This window comes from Haliaeetus albicilla, chromosome 2 (genome assembly GCF_947461875.1).
Source record: "Haliaeetus albicilla chromosome 2, bHalAlb1.1, whole genome shotgun sequence".
NCBI lineage: Eukaryota > Metazoa > Chordata > Aves > Accipitriformes > Accipitridae > Haliaeetus > Haliaeetus albicilla.
Window position 1 is genome coordinate 11,580,376 of NC_091484.1, and position 24,343 is coordinate 11,604,718.

The following is a 24,343-nucleotide window of genomic DNA, read 5'->3' on the forward strand; positions in this document are numbered from 1 at the left end:
CCCCCCGTCCCAGGCGCGAGGCGGCGGTGAGTGACACCCCGGGGAGGGGGGCGGGGGGCGGCCCCCCCCGAGAGCGCCCCGGCGGCCCCGGGGAGCGGGGGGGGCGGGGCCTCCGCGGGCCCTTCCCGCCGAGGCGCTGAGGAGAGGCCCCGGGGGAGCTGGCGGAGCCGTGAGGGGACGCGGGGGGGGCGGGAAACGGCGGCCCTGGGAGGTGAAGCGTTGCGCTGCCAGGGGCTACGGGGCGTTCGTGTAGGCTGGGGGTGCGGCGGCAGCAGCGTGGGGCCTCTCGGGGGTCTGGCGTGGGTTCCCTTCCCCTGGCCGGCGCGGCTGTCACGGCGGGAGGTCGCGCAGGGACGAGCCGGCGGCGGGGGCAGCGCCCAGCTGTCCCTGGCTCTGCTGGCGGAGCCCCCCTCGCCGCCCCAGCCGGAGTCGCGCTGGTTGGCGGGGTATGTGTCGCCGGCTCACCCGGTGAAGTGAAAAAAAAAAAACCAACAGACGCGTCGTTATTTTTGACCCAGGCTGTGCCTGTTCTGAGGAGCGCGGGGTGTGGAGCTCACGGTGAAAAGTGAAGGCAGGTCTGGGCAGCGGGCAGTGAGAACGAGCCGAAGAACGAGCATCCGTTACACGTGTCTTTTCGGGTTTGTAGAGACCATGCGTGTTCAGACCTCAACATCGCATCCTAACTTCTGTATTTCAGTTTATTCTATATGGCACAGCTGGTTACACACTGAGAGCCCATCAATGGACTTGGAAGCTAAAGATGAAGAGGAAGAGAGCCTGCAGACAGCTTTCAAAAAGCTGAGAGTGGATGCAGCAGGGTAAGTGAGCAGCAAAAAGGACTGTCTAATTTGTCAGTTTCTTATTATGTATTTGCATTTGTTTTCTATTATTTTGAATCTCAAATGTCATTTGGTGAGAGGTTCCTTACTCTCCAAGAGGAGACAACTGCCTCGCTTCACGTGAAATGCAGTCGTTATGACTGCCTAGTAGGCAAAGCAGTACTTTATTACTGACTAATTTTGACACAATATCCAACTGAAATTACACAGTGATTGTATGAAAACGTGAAATGACTTGCCCAAAGCGGTGAACCCGCTCTTAACTGTTGTGGTAGCCAAAGTCACCTTGCGCGATACAGAACTTGTTTGTCCATTCGTGTAAGTGCTAGTGTCTTCAGCCACGTTATCAGCCTTGACTACAGTGCATGAAGATTTGCTTGGAAAGCGTCTGAAGGACAGCACCATCACTTCGTAGTGTGCTGGAGAGCCCAGTCTCACTGGAAATTGTCAGGCTAAATATGAGCACTGATCATTTCTGATTTCGGGGGATTTTGTAGAGTAAAATGTCTGCAGACAGTCTTATACTAAAAACTTACTCCAGAACACGCTGGGTATACTGATAATATATAGTATAAGCATCCTCCTTAAAAGTAGGAGTCAATAAAATTATGCAGTCTAACACTTTGTGAGGTGGTTCACTTGAAGCCTTTTGAGAATTCACAGACACAAGAGAAAGCTTTGTATTGATAATTAATGTTACCTCGTGAATTCATCTCCATAGCCACCGATACTGTGAACTCGTGACTTCCTCTGCATGTTGAAATACATTTTGCTTTGCTACTTGTTTCCTCTGCTTCAGGAGGTTCTGTTAAATGTGGAAAAAAATAGCTGTTCTCTGACAAGGAACTATGCTTGTTAAGCGTACCACTTCTGATGTCTTACCAGTGACAGACTATGTGGAATTCTGGTTGATTCCTGATGATATCTCCTTAGGCATAAAAAGATCTTGTTTTGCAGGCATATGTTTTGAACAGCTCGTGTCTTGTGACTAATCCCCTAAGATCAACTTTGGGCAGAGTACTTGGGCTCTTCTGCTAGGATTTCGGCCTCGTTTCTTATGATTTCCTATCCTGTGTTCCATATCACACATACAGCCATCATAAATACAAATTTGCGTGCTGAGGCATTTATGTTTGTTGTCTGGACCTCTAGAGCCAGATTTTTTTTTCATTCTATGTTTATCTGGGAAATCTAATAAGAAATAAATTAGTAATCTCTCCGTGTCTGTTGTTGTACCTCATGCACTGCTCCACTGATGACTCCTCAGCCTGCTGCTATGGGTTCCAGACTTTGCATTTTAGATGAGTAGGAGTCTATCTTTAACAACTATTGTCTGACAAGAACATTTGGAAACTGAGTTTACATTCCTTTCATGTGTCATTTTGGTCCAAACAGGGCATGACATCAGCCTCTGGGCATTTTGGCCTCCTTTCATTTCATCTCACCTATCTTTAGACGCTTGACAGAGGTCAGTGTAGTAAGAGTGGTTAGATAAATCTCTGTCATATCCTGTCTCTAGCCACTGACTATAGAGGAAGTCAAGGCTGCAAACTTACGTGTCTTAGCTAAGCATCTAAAGCGAATAGGCTGAATCTAGACCTCTGAAGCAGTATGTTTAGGCATTACTGTAACGTGACGTTTCCCTTTTTACTCAGATGTATTGCAGCTCTGTCTGTGGGCGACGGGACGATTCTCAGAACACCGATAAGAGCAGCCATGGATGGAGCCAAGCAACAGACTGTCTGCTCAAAGGAAACTTGGCATGGGTAAAAGATACCATTCACTGCACTGTGCATGTGCTTCTGGTTTGAGACACTTAACGCTTGTGTACTGTTTCCAGTGAAAGTTGTTGTTAATTAGTTGCTTCAACATATCTTTTTTCTCCTTTCTATTACAAAACTTTACCATAAGTGTTTGATATGATGTTTTTTAAGGGGCTTTCATCACAGACTTTAAAAACAATATTGCCTCTTAGAGAGGGTACCTAGAACTTCCTTCTCCACTGATTTCCTCAGAAGTCCTTTTCTTCAAGTCTTATACCTTTGCAATCCCCTCTCACCTCTTTCTCGGGTTATTTTATTTCTGTATTGAAGTACCTGCATATTCAGTGCGATTCTGCCGGCAGCTCCAACTGATATCCAGGTTCTGCACTACAGTTCCGTTTGGGATGACAGAGTATCATTTGCTTAACACAGAAGATTTGGGGGGAAGTGCCTTTAAATAAGGACTGTTTGTATGTGTCTTTCCTTTGGGGGAGCCCCAGCTTCTTCAGACTCCTCCACTGTCGTGTCAAAGATTGTAAGTGACCAGCCACCTGATTTTTCTAAGCAGAAAAAAACATCTCAAAAATGTTTTTAGTCACATTTTAGAGCTTATTGAGCTATGGTGTAGATTCTGGAGTTACCTACTTGCTCACCTGTTATAACCCTGCAGGTGTGTGAGAAAGCCTTCCAGAGGATCGGCAAGAGTCCCACGTCGCAGACGCTCAAAGTCTCCTGTCCTGCATCCTCCCAAGTTTACGTATTGCAATATGAAAGCCAACAACCAGCTGAAACACAAAACCCAGGCAGACACATCAAAGGGTAGTATCAGTTCAGACATTTTTGTTACAGCAGAACACGGTACGAAGGACAGGCACGATTCTCACTTTGAGGCCAGTGATGACAGAACTGAACCTTTGGAAGCTTTCACCGCCGAAGAGCCTTTGGAGAAGTCAAGAGGGAATTGCCCTACTCTCTCCTCATCCTTTGAAACTAGCTTGCATTCTAGCCAAACCTCAGATTTCCAGTCCTTATCCATGCTTAGCAACGGCAGGCAGTGCCCTTGTACGGACAAGAATTGCCAGTGCAAACAGTGGCGAACCATGGAAGTGTACTCTTTCTCTGGCTTGCGGAGCGTCCTGTCAGAATGCGAAAAGGCAGTCCTAGGAGTCCATGCTCAGTCTCTTCAAAATAGATCCCCTTGTGGGACAGCCTCATCAGGTTCTCCTAGATCTTGTTCTGAGCAGGCTCGAGCCTTTGTGGATGACGTGACTATTGAAGATCTTTCTGGATACATGGAATACTACTTATATATTCCCAAGAAAATGTCTCACATGGCAGAAATGATGTATACTTGACTGAAAGCAATAGAGAATCCTGAATCAGAGTTTGTGATAACGATTGGGTTAAATGCCTTGTTAGTGCCATGTTGTCACTGTTGTGCGTTTCAGCAAATATTTCTTTGCCTCATACAGTTCAGTTTTCTACTAAAATGAAAAATGGAATATAGTTTCTGAGCTTAGTTCTAAAAAGAATGCACTAAAGTCTCTGAATACCTTAACAAAAGCACTGTAGATCAAATGAACTTCCTTTGTTTTTCGGTTTGTGCTGTGGATATTCAAGCTCTGTATGCTGTTTTCACTATGTTTTGAGAGAATTAAAAAAAAAAAAGCATTTTAGGTTTTTTTCTGAAATTTTGCAAATGTTTGGAAGGTTCATTCTTAATGTGTCCCAGTACTTAGAAATGTTTCATAGTCACAGCTCTATCCTCCTCATGCTACTCAAGAGAGAAGAATGAGAAGGCATCCAGTATTTTGCATAGGATGGATTTCCTTTCCTTGAACACTGTCTGGCTCCTTTTTAGTTGAATCAAATTGTGAATGCTTCCTCCTCACAAATCTGTTGGGAGGACCAGAATGTGCGGGTGTGTGCTTGGACCCTTTCATAATCTAACTAGCTCACTCTTAAGCAGTTCTATTTTTCTGCAGATAAGTGAAGCTCTTAGAAGCAAAAATATATTTTGTTATTTGTGCTTTACAGATGGAATAATTTAGCGAGGAGTGAAGCAGGCTAACAGTTTTTTTGGGCCACGCTGTCTCAGAAATGGAGATGGTGGAGCCATCTATACAGGTTGTTTCTGAGTATGTTTGATACACAAAGCAGTGTGGAAAGAGGGTAAACAAGAAGTGTGTATCATACAGGCTTTGTGGTGTAAAGCTATAACAGTCCTTCTGGTTGAAAATATTGAAATGAAAAATTTTGTTGCTGAGACTTGCATTAATAAACGTTTGTCAAAACCCAGCAAATTAAAGACTGAATAATTTGACTTGCTCTCATCTCCCCTCAAGACCTATTTTTTAAAAAAAACACAACGCAAAAGCCTGCTTTCAGTGTCAGCTGTACGCACGTGCTAAACAACCGTGTTTGAGTAAAATACTGCGGTTTTTACTTACATGCTTAAAAATTAGTGGTCAGCAAGCCAAGGAGTCAGAAGCAGTTGTATAAAAATAGATTGTAGCAGATGTAGACAGTTGGCCTTGTATTCTGTGCTAGAGAAGTCTCAGACATTCTAGATGATAATCGTTGTCTGCAGATTTTACTCTAATCATCCCTAAAATTTACACTACGAATCCAGGAAGTTCAGATTTAAAGTTCAAATAAATCCAAATAAGTTAACATAAGAATACAACTAAAACTTATTTTGCTCTTAAGTGTCATACAGTTATTTAGCATGTGATACTGGGTTGTACTCTCAAATTAAATTTAACTGATAACCTAAATTTTTTCGGGTTAGTACTTTACTGTCCCCTTCCCTTCACCTTCCTCTTCCAGCACTATCCAGCATACACACACACAGACACACAGTTTTGGTTTTCTTCACTTTCCCTTCTTTCTCCCTACAGTAAATCTGGTATAATACATACTTGGCTTTTAAACGTAAATGTTTAGTACTAGTTATCTTTGCTGCTGCTGTTTTTCAAAGGCTATTTCTGCTTCAGCAGAGGGTGTCTGCTCATGTTCCCGTTCATGTTTTGGCTTTGTGCCCTCTTTAAAATCGTTTGAAGGTATTGTTGCTAGTCACAGTGTTTCTCCCTTTTAGACTCTTTTAACAATTACCTTGCCTCTCGGTGAGCGTTGACCTAGAGTCCATGCATATGAAGCTGGGGCACAGATCTTTAACATGCACAAATACAGTTACTTAAAACCAGTATTGGTTGTCCCCACTCCCCTCTCGAGCTGGAGCCCTATGAAGGGGCACAGCGAGGCTCTTGTCCCCCAAAACATGGTGTGGCAAGCCTGGCTCGAGGTCACCTTGGTGCAGTTGTGTCTGCTGTGGAGCACAGTCTTGCTTCTCTTCTTTAATAAAGTGTGCACAAACCCCTGGAAGTGTCTAGACCTTCAAGATGGTGTTACATAAAACTAGTAGTGATCGACAATGTTGGAAGGGCACAAGGCCATATTCAGCTGTGGAGCGGGGCAATGTGCAGTAGACCTGCAGTGTCCAGGGAGAGTGAGGGAACTGGGGAAATCGTGGAGGTTAAACTGGTCCAAGATACACCCCGCAGTTTAGGGCTGAGAAGTGAATTCAGATTGCCAGAAGGCCGGATGGGAGGGAAGAGCCTGAGAGCAGGTTCTCAGGGACCATTTCTGTAATGTCCTATGCAGGACAGAAGTAACTAGTAGTGAGGGGGGGGAGAAAGAAAGGGATAAAAAGAGACAATAACTCAGTGGTTTAATATTCTGCCTGAATTACTGTTTGTGCTAGTATTCCAGCATGTCTAGTGCTGCCTGAGGCACAGGAAGGGCAGATACTTTGGGTTCTTGACTGCAGCTATCAGGCTTTTAGCAACCGTACTGAAGCATTGCTGCTGACATTCCCATTGCTCAAACCATCTCCTTTGGGTGGAACAAAGAGCAATAAGAGAGGCCCCAAGCCCAAACTTACTGTTTCCTTCAAAGCCTTCCCAGTTCAGCTCACCCACTTCACTCCTCTGATAACTCACTGACTCCTGCTTGCTGCCTGCCAGAAACCTTAAGCTTTACTAGCAAACGGCATCTTCTCTGGGAATGCCTGCACATTAGCTTGATGGATGAGCATCAGTGCTCAGCCTCAGAGGTGGCCCAGTACAAGCAGTGCTGAGCACAGCCCTGCCAGCCTTACTGCTCCCAGCCTGCTACTCTACCTGCCCCAACAAGCCTGGGGAATTTTTTTCTGTCCACAAATGCTCTAGGATGTGTCCCCAGTCAATATACAGAAAAATATGTCTAAAATATTCTGAGACAGCACAGTGGGCTTGCAGCACCCCCAGGGCTTTCCTTAGGTCCGATCCCACCTCACTACTTCCTATCTCAGCAGATGCAGGCTGGGGTTTTTTTTCAGTGGCTTCCCCCCACCCCCAGCACTTTACAAGTTACTTGCCTGTCTAGTTTCAGGACTAGTTCCACGGAAGCGTGATGCAGAAGGGCACCATGGATCAATAATTTATTTCTCACCTTACAGAAGCCAAACTGAGTCCTAGCTAAGCTTTACATTGGCAGACACTGAATCAGGCCACCAGGAAAAAAAAAATAAAAATCAATGGAGCTGATTCTACAGCCTGATCTCCACCCCCTCCTTCTAAAACAGGGAAGGTGCTTCCGTGCCTGCAAAGTCCCCTGACTGACTCTGGCCGGCTGCTCTCTCCCCTCTGTAATGTTTGCATCAGCTCTGAGATGAGACACCCCAGATAGATTGTGTATTTCTGAACTGCCAGCCCCCACAATCCTGCCCTGATGGCACCTTTTGCCAGGGCTCTGCCAATGCCACCGGGTCCAGCCGCACAGCATCCCACAGGGCAGCCCAGCATCGACCCCTTTCGCAGGCAGGGAGGCTGGGGACAAGAGCTGGGGATGTTCTCAAGGTCACACAAGGTCAGGGCAGCCCTAAAGGGGGCTGGCACCAATCCTGCCCCGCAAGCCTTGCTCACTTTAGCAAGCCAAAACCTAGCTAAATAAATAAGTGCCTCCAGAGGTGCCACGTACCTGCATGACCCAGAGGGATGAAGCAACTTGTCATTTTTTATTCCCAACGGTGCAGCATTCATTCATCACAAAATATGCCACTAGATGGGGCTTTCTGGACAGCAATCCACAGGAGAGAACCGCTTCTGCTTGGTCAGGCTGCTCCTTTCCTAAACCCAAAGGTGAGGGGAGCCCCAAAAGATGCTTCCAGGGCAGCGAGGGTTCTCCTGCGCAGAGCAGGCGGGAGGGAGGCTGCAGAGTAGAGAGCAGGACAGCACCATGCGATGGGGCCAGCTCTTCGTTCCAAGCCCAGCTGGCTCTGAGTTTGCAGCAGTGGGGGCCACCGCCCTGACTTTGCAGCCCCAAATCAGAGGCCGAGCCAGAGCCTTTCCCTGTGGGTGTCCCCGAGGCCAGTGTGGGGTCTCTGGCAGCCCTTGGGAAGCCCTGGGCTGGGGAGGGAGGATGGTTTTGGGGGCTGCTGCCTATGGAGGAGAAAGCAGGGAGGAGGCAGGGCAGGCCATAGCACTTCCCCGCCTCACCCCTGCGCCATCACCCTCCTGCACGCCCTTGGGAGCAGGACATCACGACACCAAAGAATTCATTTTCACCTCCCAGTCCCCAGAAAATTGCTCCTTCTGCTATGTTGATGCAGCTGGGTACCAGTTTGGCCCCGCTCCCTCCCAGTGCTCTTGGGTGAAGTGTGCCTCAGTTTCCCCACTTGAGCCAGCTCTCCCAAACCCTCCCCTGTTTCCAACCTCACCGGCTCCAGCGTGGGTGGAGACAGGAGCAACACATGGAGAAGCTGCATTCGCACCCAGAGCCCTCTTGCAGCCCCGAGGCGCGAGCTGGCTCCCTGTGCCTGCAGAACCCTCACGTCCATCCTCTCCAAAACCTGCCTCTACAACCCCCATAACCAGGCTGGTTTTACCCCCTGGCACTGGCGGCTAGTCCCATGTGTGGGAAATTATCGCCAGGCTGCCAGATTGCTGGAGATGGAGCATGACGAAGCCCAGTGTCATAAAATACAGGCCCAGATGTCCAGGTCGCTGTGCCCAGAAAGGTGTCAGCTGCCTACACACGGTTGCCTGCAAACCTCTGGGTGATGCTCGTAGCGCCCTGAGAGCAGCAGCTCCTTCTGGAGCTCCCTGAGCAATGGAAACCCAGCCAGTTTGCTACTGTTAATTCTGGAAATGACCCCCGACCGTGCCTGCTTTGGTGCAGGAGGGTTCGTCCGGTTTGGCCCAGCACCCCGGGGCTCTGGTACACAGCGAGGGCTCCTGGGCTCTACCCCGGTACAGACTACATAATGCCCATTAGGCAGTAATTAATCTGTGCTCTCCAAAATTCACTGAATACCTTTAAAGGGCCATTGCCACTTCTTTCCATGAAGGTTGCAAGGCAGGCAAGACACCTGCTAGGCGTTTTAAAGCCAGTATCCATCAATGTGGCTATTTATTACATATCTGCCATATCTAAACGAGTCAAAAAAAAATCTTAATCTCTGCTGCAAAATATTCCTGAGGAGCCCCAGGGGCTGGAGCTGCCCCGGATTGCCGAGCTGGCAGGCAGGCAGGCAGCAGGAGCCTCCGCTGCTGACTCGCCTATCGAAGCGATGCCTGCGCGTTTCTGTGGGAGCCCCGCCACGAGCGGGGACGGGCTGCGATTTCACCCACACCACCGCCGCTGCTGCCACCATCGTCTCCCGTGACCCTCGGCACCCACCGCCCCGCGCTGCCCACCCCAGCCGGGGAGATGGAGCTGCCCCAGGAGTGATGCTGCTGGCAGGAGCCCATGTGATGCTGGGCTAGTGCCGCTCGCTCCCTCGTCCCTCTCCCCGCTCGCTCGCAGGCTGTCATGGCGACTCCCAATAATGTTACTCCCACCAACTGCAGCTGGTGGCCCATCTCGGCGCTGGAGAACGACGCAGGGAAATCCACGGAGGGGGAGGAAAACCAGGACCCGACAGACCCCGCTCTCAAATCCCAGGACAGACTGGTTTTGTACCACTGGACCCAGTCCTTCAGCTCACAAAAGGTAAAAAAACAATCACTCGGCCGGGTTCCCAGGGAGGAATCACCTCCAGTCCCCAGGGCATCCCCTTCGTGGGGAGAGCGAGGGGCTCGTCCCCAGGGCTGCCGAGGGCAGCAGCCTGTGGCCAGGCAGCTCTTTTGTACCTGCAGTTCTGCATTGTAACAGCATCTGCCTGGGGAGGGAACGGGGGGGGCTCAGCCAAAGCCTGCTTTTGCTTTGGGATCGTGGCGGGAGCCGCCTTGGCTTTGTGCTCCCTCACAGCCCCACTCTGGCGTGGCCAGGAGCGCAGACAAAGGCTGAGCCGGGCCCCGGGACCACCCTGCCACCGGGAGAGGGGGCGGCAGCCCCCGAGCCAGGCTCCTTCCAGGGAGCGGACCCCAGCACGCAGCAACGATTTACCCCTGACATTGCAGCAGCGCCCTGGAAATCCAATTCCTGGGGTGCCCCAGGGAGAAATCACATTTTCCAGGCAATAGTAAATGCTCATTTTGCAGCACAGCAGCTGTATAGCAAACCCGACCTTCTCCTCCCGGCTCCAAACCCCCCATCATTCCCACACCGTTAATGTTATCTGGGGAACGGGCTATTGAGGGGTGGGGGGAAGACAAAGTTCCCCCAGTCCAAGGGCCCCCTTGAGTGCGGCGGGGAGGCCGGGGGAGGCGGGGGGCAGAGGCGCCCATTCCTACTTGCAGGCACAAAGAAAGGGGAGGATGCCCAATGCAGCAGGGTGGCTGCACATGGTCGGCTTCGCCGCCGCTGGCAGCTGGTGACTAATGAGCTTCTGATCCGCACCGGCGAGGGATGCTCGTGCCCAGCTCTCCCGCCTCACTCTGGCCTTGCTGTTATTTTTTGTCTTGCTCGTTTGGCCGCCGGCAGCGCTTAAGGCACTTCTTGTAGGGGGTTTCCTACAATCGGCCTCACCTTTGCGGGGCTGGGGATGCTGGGGACAGGGCATGCACACCTAGAGCCACCGGGCCACCTGGCACCGCTTCGAGCTTTGCTTTTGAGGTCACTTGCAAGGGAAGAGCGTTTGCTGGAAGGTGGACAAGCACAGGCTGGTGTGATGGACGTCACAGGGCTGGGAGCGGCAGGGGCTACACGGGACCCCCCTGCAGAGGAGTTTTGCTGGGAGCTGGCTGCGGGCAAAGGTTTTCCTGCTCTGCCTTGGCCACTGCTCAGAACCACCCTCCATGGGCACTGGGCTGTTTGTGGGAGGGATCCTGAGCCCCCGCCCGGATCTGGCCCTCCCTGCAAAGAGATTTTTGGAGTTTTACAGCCAGCATTGGATTTTTACACAAGATGCCACACAGCAGCCGTGTCGGTGCTGCAGGGACTGGGTAGGGGGTCCGAGCACATTGTGTCACCCCCAGCTGGGACCCCTCCTTGGGGTGCTGTCAGGGGCTCCCCTTGCCTGCAGGCACTGGGGTTACCCCCTGAGCTGAGCCCTCCTGCCCACGCTGCCTCATGCCCAGCAGCTGCCTCCTGCCAGGCCTTTGGCCTCAGCTTGTTTGAGAGCAGAACAGGGAAGCACGGGGAGTTTGGGGACAGATGCCCTGGGTGATCCTGCCCAGGGTTTATCCATCAGCTGGGAGGAAAAGCCTGAGAGCAAGTTGCAATTGAGAGACCCAGGCTTTTCCTTGTTTGACTTTAAAAGAAAAAATTAATTTGCCAGCCCTATAAATAATTAATGACTAATTCCCCAGAACTCTGAAGTACTCACAGAAATGCTTATATTTGTTAAGTTGTATTTTTAGCTGCTGCTAGTTAGAGGAAAACAAGTGCTTTTCCCTCATTCAGTGGTTCTGTAAGACGTGACTCTTTCATGTCCCCTGAGGTTTGGTTTTTTTGCTCATTTGACATACTTAGTTTATAATGGTCAGGTTTTTATGACCCAGAAGCCTAAAATCCATCCCTGAGTGCATATTTAACACCATCTCAAGCACAGAGCAAAGTAGCAGGATCAGCCCTGAGGGCTGTCCATGGGCGATGCGGATGGTGCCCCAATTTCAGCCCCACTCCTGCCTCCTCCTGCCCCTCCGCACCGCTAGACTCGGCTTTCCCACCCATGAGAGGGGTGGGTGCCACCCCAGCGGTGCTGCTCGCTAGCCTGGCGCTGCGGGAGGGCAGCAGCAGGGGAAGGGGAAGGCAGTGGTTTTGGCACAGGAGGTGCAAAAGCAATGGGTGATGTCCCCAGGCCGGTGGCAGAGTGGAGCAGGAGTGATGCTGTGCAGGGGCTGCTTGAAACCCTCCGTGAAACGGAACCTTTTTCCTGCTCAAAACATGCCCAGCAAAGCCATCTCCCACCCCCGAGCATGGGACATACCTGAGTTAGCATCTGGGCATCCTTCAGCCAGGTGGTAGCACACACTGCATGCAAGGTGTAGTGTTGCTGCAGCCTCTGCTGCTGCTGCTTCCTCCTCTTCCTCTTCCTCAGGTGTGTGCTGGGCTTTGCTGGGACCCACAGCAGCATCACTGATTCCCCCCAGCTGGGGAGCTGCTGCCTCTCTCTGCCTGCTGCCAAGGGATGGGCTTGCAGCCCACCAGGACCCCTGGCCCTTCCACCTGTCACACGGGCCACCAGTGACCAGCGGGAGGATGGTGGTCCACGATACTGCAAAGTTAGGATGGGCTTGGGTGTCCCCCATTTGCTGGGAAGAGAAATCTTTACTTGGCTGCCTGGATTTTGCAGCTGCCCCATGCCAAGAGCTGCTTGGCTCCTTGCAGGACGAGCATGTGTCATGGCACATCACTGTGCTTAAGTGGCAGAGAAGGGCCAGGGATGTGCGATGGGATGGCGGTGGGGCTCTCAGGGCCAGCTCGGTGCATGGGGCTCAGCCATTTCTCCCCGGCCTCTTACCCTAGGTGCGGCTGGTCATTGCGGAGAAGGGGCTGCCCTGCGAGGAGCGGGATGTCAGCATGCCCCTGATGGAGCACAAGGAGCCCTGGTTCATGCGGCTCAACCTGGGGGAGGAGGTGCCCGTCATCATCCACAGGGACAACATCATCAGTGATTACAACCAGATCATCGACTACATGGAGAAGAACTTCACAGGAGGTAAGGGGGGGCTGTGTCTTGGGGGAAACTTGGCTCTAATCCAGATGTTGTTTGCGAAATGCAATGTCCTTTCAAGTTTCTGCTTTACCCCAGAAGAGCAGCAAGCCACCAGCCCTCCTCAAACTTTTACGTTTTCCCATGAAAACAAAGGATTTCCAGCTGAAATCCCCAAATGTCCGTTGGAAGTGCTGCTGGGAGGCGCTGGGGGCAATTGTAGCTGGGTGCCCCCTTTTTCTGCCTTGGAGGTCATGCTCCCAAAGCGGAACATTTCCCCCCATTCCCTTGGTGCGTGGTGGCATCTCACCAGAGCCACAGCTGGGGCACGGCCCATGGGAATACTTCTGAGTTCAGCTACCTTTGTACTTTGGCATTGGGTAATGGTACAAAAAACCCCAGTAAATCCTTATAAGTGGCCCTGCTGAGACAAGGTGCCTTTGAGCTGGGTGCTGCTCCCGTCTCCCCTTCCTCAATGAGCCCTGTGCCACTGGTCATGGGCAGGGGACCCTGCCATCGCTGGTGTTGCTGTGCCTCAGAGAAAACTGCCTCTTTAAAGTAAAACAAAGCCAGCGGGTCTGGGGACCACGGGAGGAGGATGTGACACAAACCCAGAGGAAGGCACAGCCAGGAGAGGGAAGCTTGTATTCTCCCCTGGAGCAGGGCTGCAGTCAGCGGCCAGCTGAGCCCGGTACACCAGGATGCTGAGACGGCGCTCGAAGGCGGCTATTTGCAGGGCTGCTGCGACAAGCAGCCTCTCCCCAGCATCTCACGTCCCTTCGCCCTCATTTCCCCAAAACTGCAGGCTGTCGGGCTGGGACCCTCCACTGAGGAGGCTTCAAAGCTGAGCAGGGAGCTCAGGCTGTGCCATCACGACGTTCGCCCCAGCATCCATCCCCCTTGCAAGAGAGACATCAAAAACATCTCAAAATAGCTCCCAAAGCAAGGGCGTCTTGCCAGCTCAGCTGCTGTCCTCTCCCAGCCCCACCACGGTGGTGCTGCTCGATGGAGGCACAACGCTCACTCGCCGGCGGGGCAGCGGGGATGGGATCGGTCAGGAGGAGCCCACGCTGGCAGCGGCTCCCAGGGAATGGCAGCCACTTTCCTGCCTGGTGGCAGCCGAGGGGCAGCAGGGAGCATCGCTCTGTGGACCCCCCACTCTCCAGCAGCTTCAGCCGGTCTCTGTGAAGGGCAGGTGTTCCGGCATATGTGACAACAGGCTGTCCCCAGTGGGAGGGGGACACAGTGCTGCCCATGCACTGGGAAACTCCTGTCATTGAGATTTTCCAGCCAGGTGCAATTTCTTACCTTTTCACTGAAAAATGGAGAGGGGAAGCTCCAGGGAAGAGGGCCCAGAGCATCACTCCCTGCTGTGTGCTCTGCTCCGAGCCATTGCCCACCAGCGCTAGTTGGCAAAAGCATTATCAGGATGCCATGGCGTTGGTCCGAGGGGGAAACACCCAACTTGCAGAAACCTGCAGAGCTTGAAAATGCCTTTATAAGAAGGTCTATTCACTGAGTTACATTTTCCCCTGGGCTGGGAGCATGGTCTTTTTCAGTTGCTTACACACAAACTGAGGGTCAGCTATCAGTAAAGGGTGGTGTGATGAGCAATGTTTTTCTTTCCCCAAAAATCCGTGAATAGTGCCAATAAGGACCTGTGAGGGTGCTTCTCACTAGGGCACCACCCAGCAGTGCCAAGAAACCACTGATGAGTTGGCTGGTGGCAATGCCTCTCAGAGCCTGGGCGAGGGGCTTCTCCAAGGGCTGCACCCCCAGCCCCATCCTTCTGAGCCTCCCCCCATCCCACCTTTGCACAGTCCATCCCTTGCTGAGTATATGCAACAGCAGCCCATATGTGCAGGTCTGCCGTGGCGTGCAAAGGCAGGGCGAGCACCATCCCACCAAAAAACCTCCCTGGGATGTGCTGAAGGACACGGGCTGGTGGCCAGCATGCTGCTATTTCATTGTGGTTGCTCCGTCTCGCTGCTGGACAGGGCAGTCACTCTGGATGTGCTGGTTTCCAGCCTCGGTCCCAGCCTGCCCATCAGGTGCTGGCCAGGAGTCCTATGGAAGGAGCACACAGGCTATAGGTCAGTTATTATTATTTCATTCAGCTGATTGCTTTTTCTCGGGTGGAAAATCCCTGCTTGGAGAGTTGGAGTCCAGGCAGTGGAGGCAGCGAGCAGCCTGCGGGCAGGGAGGAGCTACCAAAACCTCCCCTTGCTCAGGGGACAGTAATGCTGATGCCCATCGGTCAGAGACAGCCCTGAATCAGAGCTGTGAGGACTTTTGCAATACAGGAGCTGCCAAAATTTCCCTGGCTCCTGTCCAGCCGCAGGTGCCGGCAGGCATGATGCTGCCTGGCCCAGGGCAGAGCGAGCTGTGCATCTCTGCTGAGCAGGCATCACCAGGCTGTGCCCGCAGTCCTGCTCCTGCCGCTGGCAGCGGGGCTGGGCAGAACTTTCATTTCAGGCCCTTAGTTAAGGAGCCGTGTTGGCCACGTCTGCCAAAGTCCTTCTGCTGATGTGCCTTAACTCAGCCCAAGATGCTGGCGTGCGGTGAGCCCTGCACTGTGGACAGCATGTAGGCAACTGGGTGTACTGAGTCCTGGTGGTCAATTTACTCACTACCTATTAAATGCTACCTGAAAATGCCATAAACCTTTATGATCCCATAAAAAAAATGGACCTGATATTCTTGGAGACAAGAGCAACATTTCGCTCCTTGTGGTGTCATCCACCGTGTCTTTTGAGCTGAAAGTGTAATAAAAAGAGCAGGATACAAACTGCCCTCCGCAAAAGATGAATAAAACAAACCCAACAAGGCAAGGAAGGTGCCAAGCCAGCTGGGGCGAGGGATGCTCCTGCAGCTGAGGCACCGGCTGAGCACCCAGGGAAGACGTGCTGGGCTCCGTCTTTGGTCATCTACTCCCTGATTACCCATTTTGAATGGGATTTTCAAGGAAGCTCAAGAGAATTAGGTGTCTCATTGCCACTGGTGTAATAAGTGCGTAACTCAGGAGATCCCAAACTCTAATCCCTGCGTTTTAGCTCTTTTCTGCAGAATGGGAAGATTTTGTTCCCCTTCTAAGAGATGTGAAACCACAGTGTACAAATTCAGGGGCTGCAGAGATGAAGGGCTTGCTACCCTGAGCTCCTGTGGACGTGGGGGCTGCGCGTGTGGGTAATTACATGTGTACACGTCCCTGTGGTCCTGAGGGTTTGCTGATCTCTGGGCACGGCCTGGATGCGCTCCTGGCCGGGATGGGCTGAGTGGAGAGGGCAGAGTATGGGGTATGGTTTTGAGTTAATGCACTGCCACAGCCAGCCCTGCATAGAGGTAGCTCAAGCAGGACTGCACACTGGTGTCCAGTGCAGGCTAATGAGCCACTCATGAGTGCCTGAGCCCCCCTGGGTCCTGCTAACAGCTTTCCCTTCGCCCTCGCAGAAAATGTCACCCAGCTGATCCCCGAGCCGGGCAGCCTGCTGCACTCGCGGGTGCTGCAGTACCGGGAGCTGCTGGACTCCCTCCCCATGGACGCCTACACACACGGCTGCATCCTGCACCCTGAGCTCACCACCGACTCCATGATCCCAAAGTACGCGACCGCTGAGATCCGCAGTAAGTCGCCTCTCCAGCGGGGCTGCCCAGGGCCGGCGCCAGCAGGACGGCTCCCCCAGCCCTTCCTTTAGGCTCAGTTTGCCTCTGCAGCCCGGCCAGCCACCCTGCTCTTGCTCGTCTCCCCTTTCCCAGGAAGGGACAGAGCTGGGAAGTGGCAAAGCACAGCTAATCTGGGAGCTGCAGGCACCCTGTAGAGGCTTCCTAGCCTTGGGGGTGTCTCCCATGGGCCATGCAGGCTTCTTGCCCAGCTCTTTCTAGTGCACATGAATTTGCTCCCTCTCCTGCAGATTCCCTCTCCTGCACATCCCCTCTCCCTCCAATAGCTCTAAGGGCAGAGGTGGGTGACTACAGCCAGAGTTGCAGATAGTGGATGAATTGGCATAAGACTGTGTACCTGACCTTCAAGTGCTCATGAAACATTGACGATGCTTAATATAACTCAACAGCAAGGATTGCTCCTGGAGAGAGTCCCTTGCCAGAGAAGTGACCTTGTTAGGAGGGCACTGGCATGCCCCATGTCTCTCCCCTCCTTTAGGCTCCGGCCCCAAGCGGCACCTGTAGCAAACACTGTTCCTCTCCCACTGTCCCTTCAGCTGCCTGGTTCACAGATGGTCCCTCTGAAATGAGATGCACTCAGCCACAAAGAGAAATAGGCTGTTCCTGAGGTGTATCTCATGATCTGCCCTGCCTCTGCTGGCACCCTGCACAGGCGGCTTTCCCCATGTCACAAAGCACCACCTCCACCCCCAGACCTTGGGCAGATGCAGGGTGCAGAGCCCATCCCCTCCCCAAAGGGTCCTGCTGCGATGGCTTCAGACCCCGTCTGCCTTGCACCACCTCCCCAGCACTCTGCTGAGGTCATTAAAAATATCTCCCTGTCCAAAGCTCCTCGATGGTGGCATTTTTCCCAAGCCATTGCAACAGAGGGGCTATGGGCAGGTCCGTGGGATGCCCCAGTGCCTGTGGTGCCCTTCCTCCCCAGCACATCCCCTATGCCCAGGCAATGGTTGGGCTGCCCCGTTGCAGTGGGTGCTGAGGCAAATCCATGCAGTTGTGACCCAAGGAGACGGTGAACCAAGGGCCAGGTTCTCCCAAGGGGAACAGGGGAACAAAACTGGGGTGATATCCAGGCTTCCCTCTGAGTTACAGCCCCAGGAGAGCTGGCTGGGAGCCTTAGCAAGCACGAGCTTCAAGGCTCGTGGTGGAAAACAGGGAGTTTCACCATTTTGTGGCAGTGTGCAGCCTGCTGCTGGCTGCCGCCCCAGCCAGCCCTGGCACCTCCCACACCCACGCATTGGCAGAGCCAAGCCCTTGTTGGAGGGACAAGGAGGGACAGACAGATGGTCCCTGGCAGGAAGAGATTAGCCCAGCTTCGGGTAATTTATGTCGTCCCTAAGGTGTTACTCTGCATCTCGTATTCTCTTCTTCCATTTACTCTGCTCCTTTCCCTCCGTTAGCTCCCTTGCACAAAGCCCTTTGCATCCTCCCCATGCCCTGGGAGGGAGGAGGATGGGTGTCTCTCCCATGCTCACGATGGGCTCCACACTACTAAATTGCATCCCCAGACACCGAGCCGGGCAGAACAGCTTCATTCGGGAGGGAGCATTCTCCCCCCCACCCCCGTGCTGCTCTGCACGCACACCCACATGTGGGCAGCCAGCTCAGACATCCCAAAGGATTGACCTGCTGGGGATGGAGCTGCAGGAACCAGGTTATGGGGAAGCTCAGGGTTGTTCTTAAAACAGTAAGAGACGGAGATCTGCTGGCAGCTCTAATATGAATCCAGCAAAGGAAACAGAGAGCTGAACCCACCCTGAAACCCACAGAGCTGGGACTGGCCACAGACAGGGAGGGGGATCTGCTGTACCCCGCAGCCAGTGCTGCCTGCCGTGAGCGGATGGGAGGGCTGAAGAAACCACGTGCCCTCAGGAGAGCGTGCGATGCCCCAGCCACCCACCCATATGGCAGCACAGCAGCAGCAAGCCGTGAATTTGGCCCATTTAAACTCTCTGGGGCGTTTTGTTTGGTGCCACAATGCTATTTTGCATGCAGGACGAGGTGCTTTGCTACCGGACACAAGGTCATCCCGACCCCTGCCAAACACAGCCCCCCCAGCCCCTCTGTCTCCCCTCAGGACATTTAGCTAACGCCAGCACGGAGCTGATGAAGCTGGACCATGACGAGGAGCCACAGCTCTCAGAGCCCTACCTCTCCAAGCAGAAGAAACTCATGGTAAGTAGGTCAAAGCCGCACACATCTCTGGCGGTGGGGGGAACATGACCCATGGACCTTCCACGGGCACCTGGTGCCTTGTGTCCCTGCATGGTTGCAGGGGCACGTGTCCATCCGTCCATCCATCCCCCACCCTAATCCTGCTCTCCACCCAGGCCAAGATCCTGGAGCATGACAACGTGAACTACTTGAAGAAGATCCTTGGTGAACTGGGGATGGTGCTAGACCAGATTGAGGCCGAGCTGGAGAAGAGGAAACTGGAGTACCAAGGTAGGCGCTGGGCTGCATTTATGGGGTGTTTTTCCACACAAGACTGAGATGAAACGCCAGGAAGAGCTGATGGCTTTGCACCTGATGAACATCCCCATGGGCGACCACCGTTTTTGGGTGTACCAATGTCATTGCAGCTGTGGTCTTACTAACCTCTGGCAAACCACCCCTGCTCTGGGGAGCCCCCGCACCCCTTGCCAAAGGGGACAGCAGGACCTCTGTCCTCATAGCTGCTCTGTGGGAGCTCTAAAATCATCGCAGGGTGGTGGCAGGTCCCCTCCGCCCCAGTGAGGGGCTGCCAGTGACTGATGCCCTGGCCGGTTCAGGAAGGAGCGGGCTGGCCCCAAGCTGTTGCACCATGAGGAGCACAGGCTGACAAAAGCGCAGGGCTGGGGACATGTCCTGCAGCCAACCCCCCTGGCCGCGGGACTGCTGCACATCTCAGTGGAGCACGGGCAGGGAAACCTGATGGGAATTTGAGAGGTCCTAGAGGGGTGGGAGCCTTTACAGGACTTGCGTCAAATGCCAGCAAGTGGGAGAGAGCAACACCAGCCATCCCCGACATCAAACACATGCTGCTGGGTGCCTGCCGAGAGCCACCCCAGCGCCCTGGCAGACAGGGATGCATGGGCACAGCTGGGCATCACTTGTCCCGCCGTCACCCCAGGCTGACACCATCATCCTCCTGTCCCCGTTGCTGGCAGGGCTCGTAACCCCAGCCCCAGAACGGCTGGTGGCTGCCAGCGCTGTGGTGCCAAGTCCGGAGCAGAGCCCAGATGTGGTTAATCAGGGGACGGCCCCGCAGCTGCCCCTGCCCTTGGGGCTGGCCTCAGCCATGGGGAGCCCTGCGTCACGCTCGAGGCCACACCAAAGGGCCCTCAGAGATGCCGAGGTCGGGCCCTGCAAGGCACCGGGTTGGGGATTTGCCGAGGGCCCTGATGCACTCACAGCAGCACCCTGCGTTGCCCTAATTGCCTCCAACGAACACTCTCATTAACTAATCTGAGAGCTGGGATAGCTCAGCAGAATTCAGTCTAATGAGGTGCCCTTGGAGGACGTCCTGGGTGCCTGGAGCAGAGGGGTGGCTGCTGCTGCTGCTACTGCCAGCACCTGGGCACTCTGCTGCCTTCGGTCCTTGCGTGCTGCTCCTGCCCCCCAAAGTCCCCCCACCGTGCCCACAGCCAGGTCAGGATCTCAGCAGCGGGCACAAGCACCAGCCCTTTGGCAATTTCCCAGGAGCCGCAGTGCAGCAGCTCTCCTCCCACGCAGCCCAGGCTGCCGGCTGGAGGCGCAGCGATGCAGGCAGGGCAGGGCAGGCAGGAGGAGGGTGGGAGATGCTGCAGGAGCACAGGGCGACCCCCTGCCACAGGCACCCCATTCAGCTGGGACAGGCTGGTCCAAACTGGGGTTGCCCCATGGATGCAAAGGGGACAAGTTGCCTTTGCTTGTGCTTCTGCCCCACCTTGGTGCTGGGAAGGGGTGCAAGGGGCTGGGGCACCCCACAGCTGGGTCCAGGTCTCAGCAGCGGGTGCAAGCCCAGAGCCAAGAGGGGTAGGGCCTCTCTCCCAAAGTCACCATCCTCACACGTGCTTTCTCCTTCGCCCGCAGCAGTGCCTGGGAGCAAGGCAGCCACCTCAGCACCGTTTCCCTTACCTCTGAGCCAAAGCATCCTCAGGGTCCCCACAGAACCCCCACAATTCATTAGTCACTGAAAACATTTATTGACTAATTAGACACAGGCAATCTGTCCACTTGGGCTGTGCCTCTAGCCGGATTAGGCAGGCTGCCAAGCGGCTACAAATGAGGGCTGCTAATTACCAGTAATTCCACTGGCCTCGCTCTGCAGGCAGCCCTACAGCACCAATGCCTGCACAGGGGTGCAATAAAGGTGCCTCTTTCTCCTTCCCTGATATAGCAGCCACAGGAGAGTGGAAGAGCCCCAAAATTAAGGATTTGGTGCAAAGCCGGGGGCTCAGGCTGGATGGGGCCAGATTTTGTGCCCCTTCTGTTGTTCTTCCTCACCTACACCTCCCTTCATCCGCCTTAGCTCCATCCTAGCCCTGCTCCTTAGCATTGAAATGGCAGCAGAGGAGTGTTTAACACTATCCTGGCCTGAGCCCACCTCTTGCAGCCTAACAACAGCTTGGTTTATTCCTGGACATCTCTCTGGTGAGGTTATTTCCAGGGTCCGTCAATGCTTTAGCGTCCGTCCTCATGACCAGCATTCACACTGAGCTCCGCCTCCCCCGAAAACCTGTCCCAGCACAGATGTGCTGCCAGTTTTGGTGTCCTGGAGCAGGGTCCCTGGTGCAGGAGAGCAGACAGAGGCAGGACCTCCCCAGCAGCGCACTGGGAGAGCAGCCAGACTGGGCCAGCAAATGGTTTTGATTCCTGAGGATTTCTCGCATCCCTAAAATAGGACAAGTTAACATGACACTCCTGAAACAGCTCCCAGTACAGCCAAGGACAAACACTGCTGCTCTCCCCGAGCACTAACACAGCAGAAGGGGTCACTGCACCACACCTTCCTTCAAGGGGGGGTTAAGGGCCCTTTTCCAGGGGCCTCCGGGGTACGGGAGGATGCCATCTCCTGCTGCTCTTGTCTTCAGAGAGAGGCAGCAGAGCCATTTTGCAGACAGCGATTTGTAGCTTCATGTGGGCTATAAATGATAATCTCATATTCCCAGCTTTGTGGCCCCCCATATCCTCCATCACATAGCCTGGTAGAAGGGGTCTGATTTCTTGGGATATCAGAGCGCTGAGAAAAAGCACCCCAGGTCCAATGCAAATGCTCCTGCCTTTGTCGATCTTTTGAGCAAGCCTTTAGGTGCCCACCCAAGGGTTTCCTCTTATCCTACTTACTTCTCTCTCTCCAGGGCAGAAGTGTGAACTTTGGCTCTGCGGATGCGTCTTTACTTTGGCCGATGTCTTATTAGGAGCCACCCTGCACCGCCTCAAGTTTCTGGGACTCTCTAAGAAATACTGGGAAGATGGCAGCAGACCCAACCTACAGTCCTTCTTTGACAGGATACAAAAACGCTTCGCCTTCAGGAAAGTTTTGGGAGATATACATACCACTCTCCTCTCCGCAGTGGTACCCAATGCCTTCAGGCTGGTCAAGCGGAAACCTCCCTCCTTCTTCGGAGCCTCCTTCCTGATGGGATCTCTGGGGGGAATGGGATATTTTGCTTATTGGTACTTAAAGAAAAAATACATCTAGTGCTGGCTGCTTGGTGTTTAGTTTGGTGTCTCTGTGCTGTGTGAAATTATGATGAAGCCTCAGTAACTGTAATGAAATTTGAAGCAAGGTAATGAATAATTATATTGTTTAATGTAACATTCCATAGTCTAGAAGTAGAAACGTATACTGCAAGGAAATAAGACAACAACAACAACAAAAAAAAATGCGTCAACTTGTAAATGCCTTTTTTAGGTTTAAGTATTCAACTGCAGCAAGAGGCTCAGGGGTTCACGGGCTCAGCCGTGCTCACCGGGAAGCGACACCACCTCCGGCACCGGCCGGCTCCAGTGGGAGAGGCAGGAACCCCGGGAAGTTTCCTGACGCCCAAGTTAACTAATGGGACTCGGATACTCGGTCCTGTACGTTTGTGTTTCCAAATTGTTCACTGGCCACATTTCACACATGCAGATAGCGGGGACTTTCTTCTTCTAGAAGGCGTTGTGGTGTTGTGCTCGGAGGCTTTCCTGGGAGCAGGGTGCAGTAGCTGGTCACAGTCAAGGTGGATTTGCATTCTTCAACTATCCATTTTTTAAATTATTTTCATTAAAAGGAATATTTTTTATTGAGCTGCTTTTAGAATGTATCCACTTTCTACGTCTGGTTTTGGTGGGCTTTTTTTTAAAGAATTTAATGTCTGTCTTTAACTGCCGCACTTTTTTCCTGAGAGAAATCATTTTGACTTCCATCCTGAATTTTGGCACATGAAGGAGATTATTGTTTTAAGCCTTTTGGCTCTGTCTCTTGAGTTTTCCTTCACGGATTTGCAAAGCATCTTTCACCGACTGAGCATATCTGGACTCTGAAAAAGTATGACCATTTTCAGAACTTTTCAGCACTTTCCTGAAGGCACTTTGGCTTTCTCTTCCATCAGGGGCTCTTTTCTGTCATTTCCTCGCTGTGTGTTTTCTTAGAGACACTTTGCACAGAATCACATTGATGACTTTCTTGTGCCTTTTGCATGTTGGAAAGAATAATGGGCCTCACTGCTACTCATGCTTTGAAAACTGAGATCCTCAATAAACCATATGGGAGGAGTAACGGCTTCACATTTCTAAATGTGTTCAACATCCTTCTGCAGGAAGGGCAGAGGGATGTGCAGGTGGTTTGTGCTTTTTCTTGTGTACTGCCTTGGTATAAAACTCACATGGAAACAATATGTATTCCTCTTCCAAGGCACTCATTTCTGTAAGCGCTCAGCCTGCTAGGATCTCCTCTGGCTGGTTTTCCGAGTGCTCCGGTGATCCCTAGTGAGTCACGCTGCATCTTTAGGCTCGGGAACGTATGCCAAATGTGAAAGAAGTAATACGAATTGTGTTTGCCTCCAACTCAAAAATTATCTTTATGTATTTGAAAGCAGCAGGATTTCCCAGGAGCTTTGGTTCTTGATACAACCTGGCAGCGATGGAATTGTGAATATTTAGCAGGAATTGCAAGGGATGAGCACATAGTGATTAGACAGTGCAAAATGCACAAATTCATGCCGTGCTTGTCGCAGTTGTGTAGGTTGGCCTGACATACTGCTGGAATACAACAACCCACATAGCTATGTTATCCGTGTTCCCCCCCAGTGATTAGGGCCACACTTAAAACTGGTGTGCAAGAACCCAAATCCACCACCTGCGCATGCAAACCAGGCACCTGCAGCCAAGGCTGCCGAGTCAAATGTTACAGACACATTCTCCCAAATACAGTTAGATATTTGCTTCACGGTATCAATGACTTTGGAAGAAAGTTACTTTGCTTCTTTTTGAAGAGGGAGGCAAGAGGGTCCCCTGAGGTCATCCCTTTTGCTGAATCTGAAAGGTGTAAGAATATACACAATGACCCATGGTCTATTAGCTGATGCTAAACTCCCCACAAGAATGTACGAAGATACACTGACATGAAACCCTTAACAGGATTTCATCCTTTTACCTTTGCCCGTTCTCCTGCACGGACATTCCCTGGTGATCTCCAAAAGCTGATGAAATGCACACGCTGGGTGTAGAAAGGAAGGGTAGAAAGGGGGTACAAGGCCAGGAAACCCAGAGAGAATGAGAGCAAATACTTGCACATTCCCAGGATTTCAGCCCAAGAATGAGGCAGAAGGAAGCTTAGCAAGACCGCTGCTGGTTACTTTGCTCCTTGCTTTGTTAAACCAAAGAATAAATTTAAAATCATGGAGCAAATCAGAACTCTAAACGCTGGAGAAAATAGGTGTCTGTTTTGTTTTGGAGCAGACTGTTAAAAATGCAACTATTATAAGGAAGCCAGACAGAGCCAGCAGCTGGAACAAGGCACGGGTCAGTTTGGACCA

At 52.6% G+C, this 24,343-nt stretch overlaps 2 protein-coding genes across 4 annotated transcripts; both read left to right on the plus strand.

Moving 5' to 3' along the window:
- The first annotated feature begins 7 nt into the window (after positions 1 to 7).
- LOC104313744 (oxidative stress-responsive serine-rich protein 1) lies at positions 8 to 4,930 on the plus strand. 3 transcript variants are annotated; one of them, XM_069806321.1, is made up of 4 exons: positions 8 to 26; positions 698 to 818; positions 2,495 to 2,605; positions 3,273 to 4,930. In XM_069806321.1, exons 2-4 carry the CDS (start codon positions 742 to 744, stop codon positions 3,955 to 3,957), a joined length of 873 nt encoding a protein of 290 aa, XP_069662422.1. In that variant the 5' UTR covers positions 8 to 26; positions 698 to 741; the 3' UTR covers positions 3,958 to 4,930. The 3 variants fall into 3 exon arrangements, with proteins under 3 accessions (XP_069662422.1, XP_069662411.1, XP_069662430.1); XM_069806310.1 differs by lacking the exon at positions 8 to 26 and adding an exon at positions 231 to 249; XM_069806329.1 differs by lacking the exon at positions 8 to 26 and adding an exon at positions 276 to 446.
- Positions 4,931 to 8,992: 4,062 nt separating this feature from the next.
- GDAP1L1 (ganglioside induced differentiation associated protein 1 like 1) lies at positions 8,993 to 23,085 on the plus strand. Its single transcript, XM_069806344.1, has 6 exons — positions 8,993 to 9,634; positions 12,494 to 12,686; positions 16,131 to 16,304; positions 18,439 to 18,536; positions 18,692 to 18,806; positions 21,683 to 23,085. Exons 1-6 carry the CDS (start codon positions 9,455 to 9,457, stop codon positions 22,024 to 22,026), a joined length of 1,104 nt encoding a protein of 367 aa, XP_069662445.1. The 5' UTR covers positions 8,993 to 9,454; the 3' UTR covers positions 22,027 to 23,085.
- The last annotated feature ends 1,258 nt before the right edge of the window (positions 23,086 to 24,343 follow it).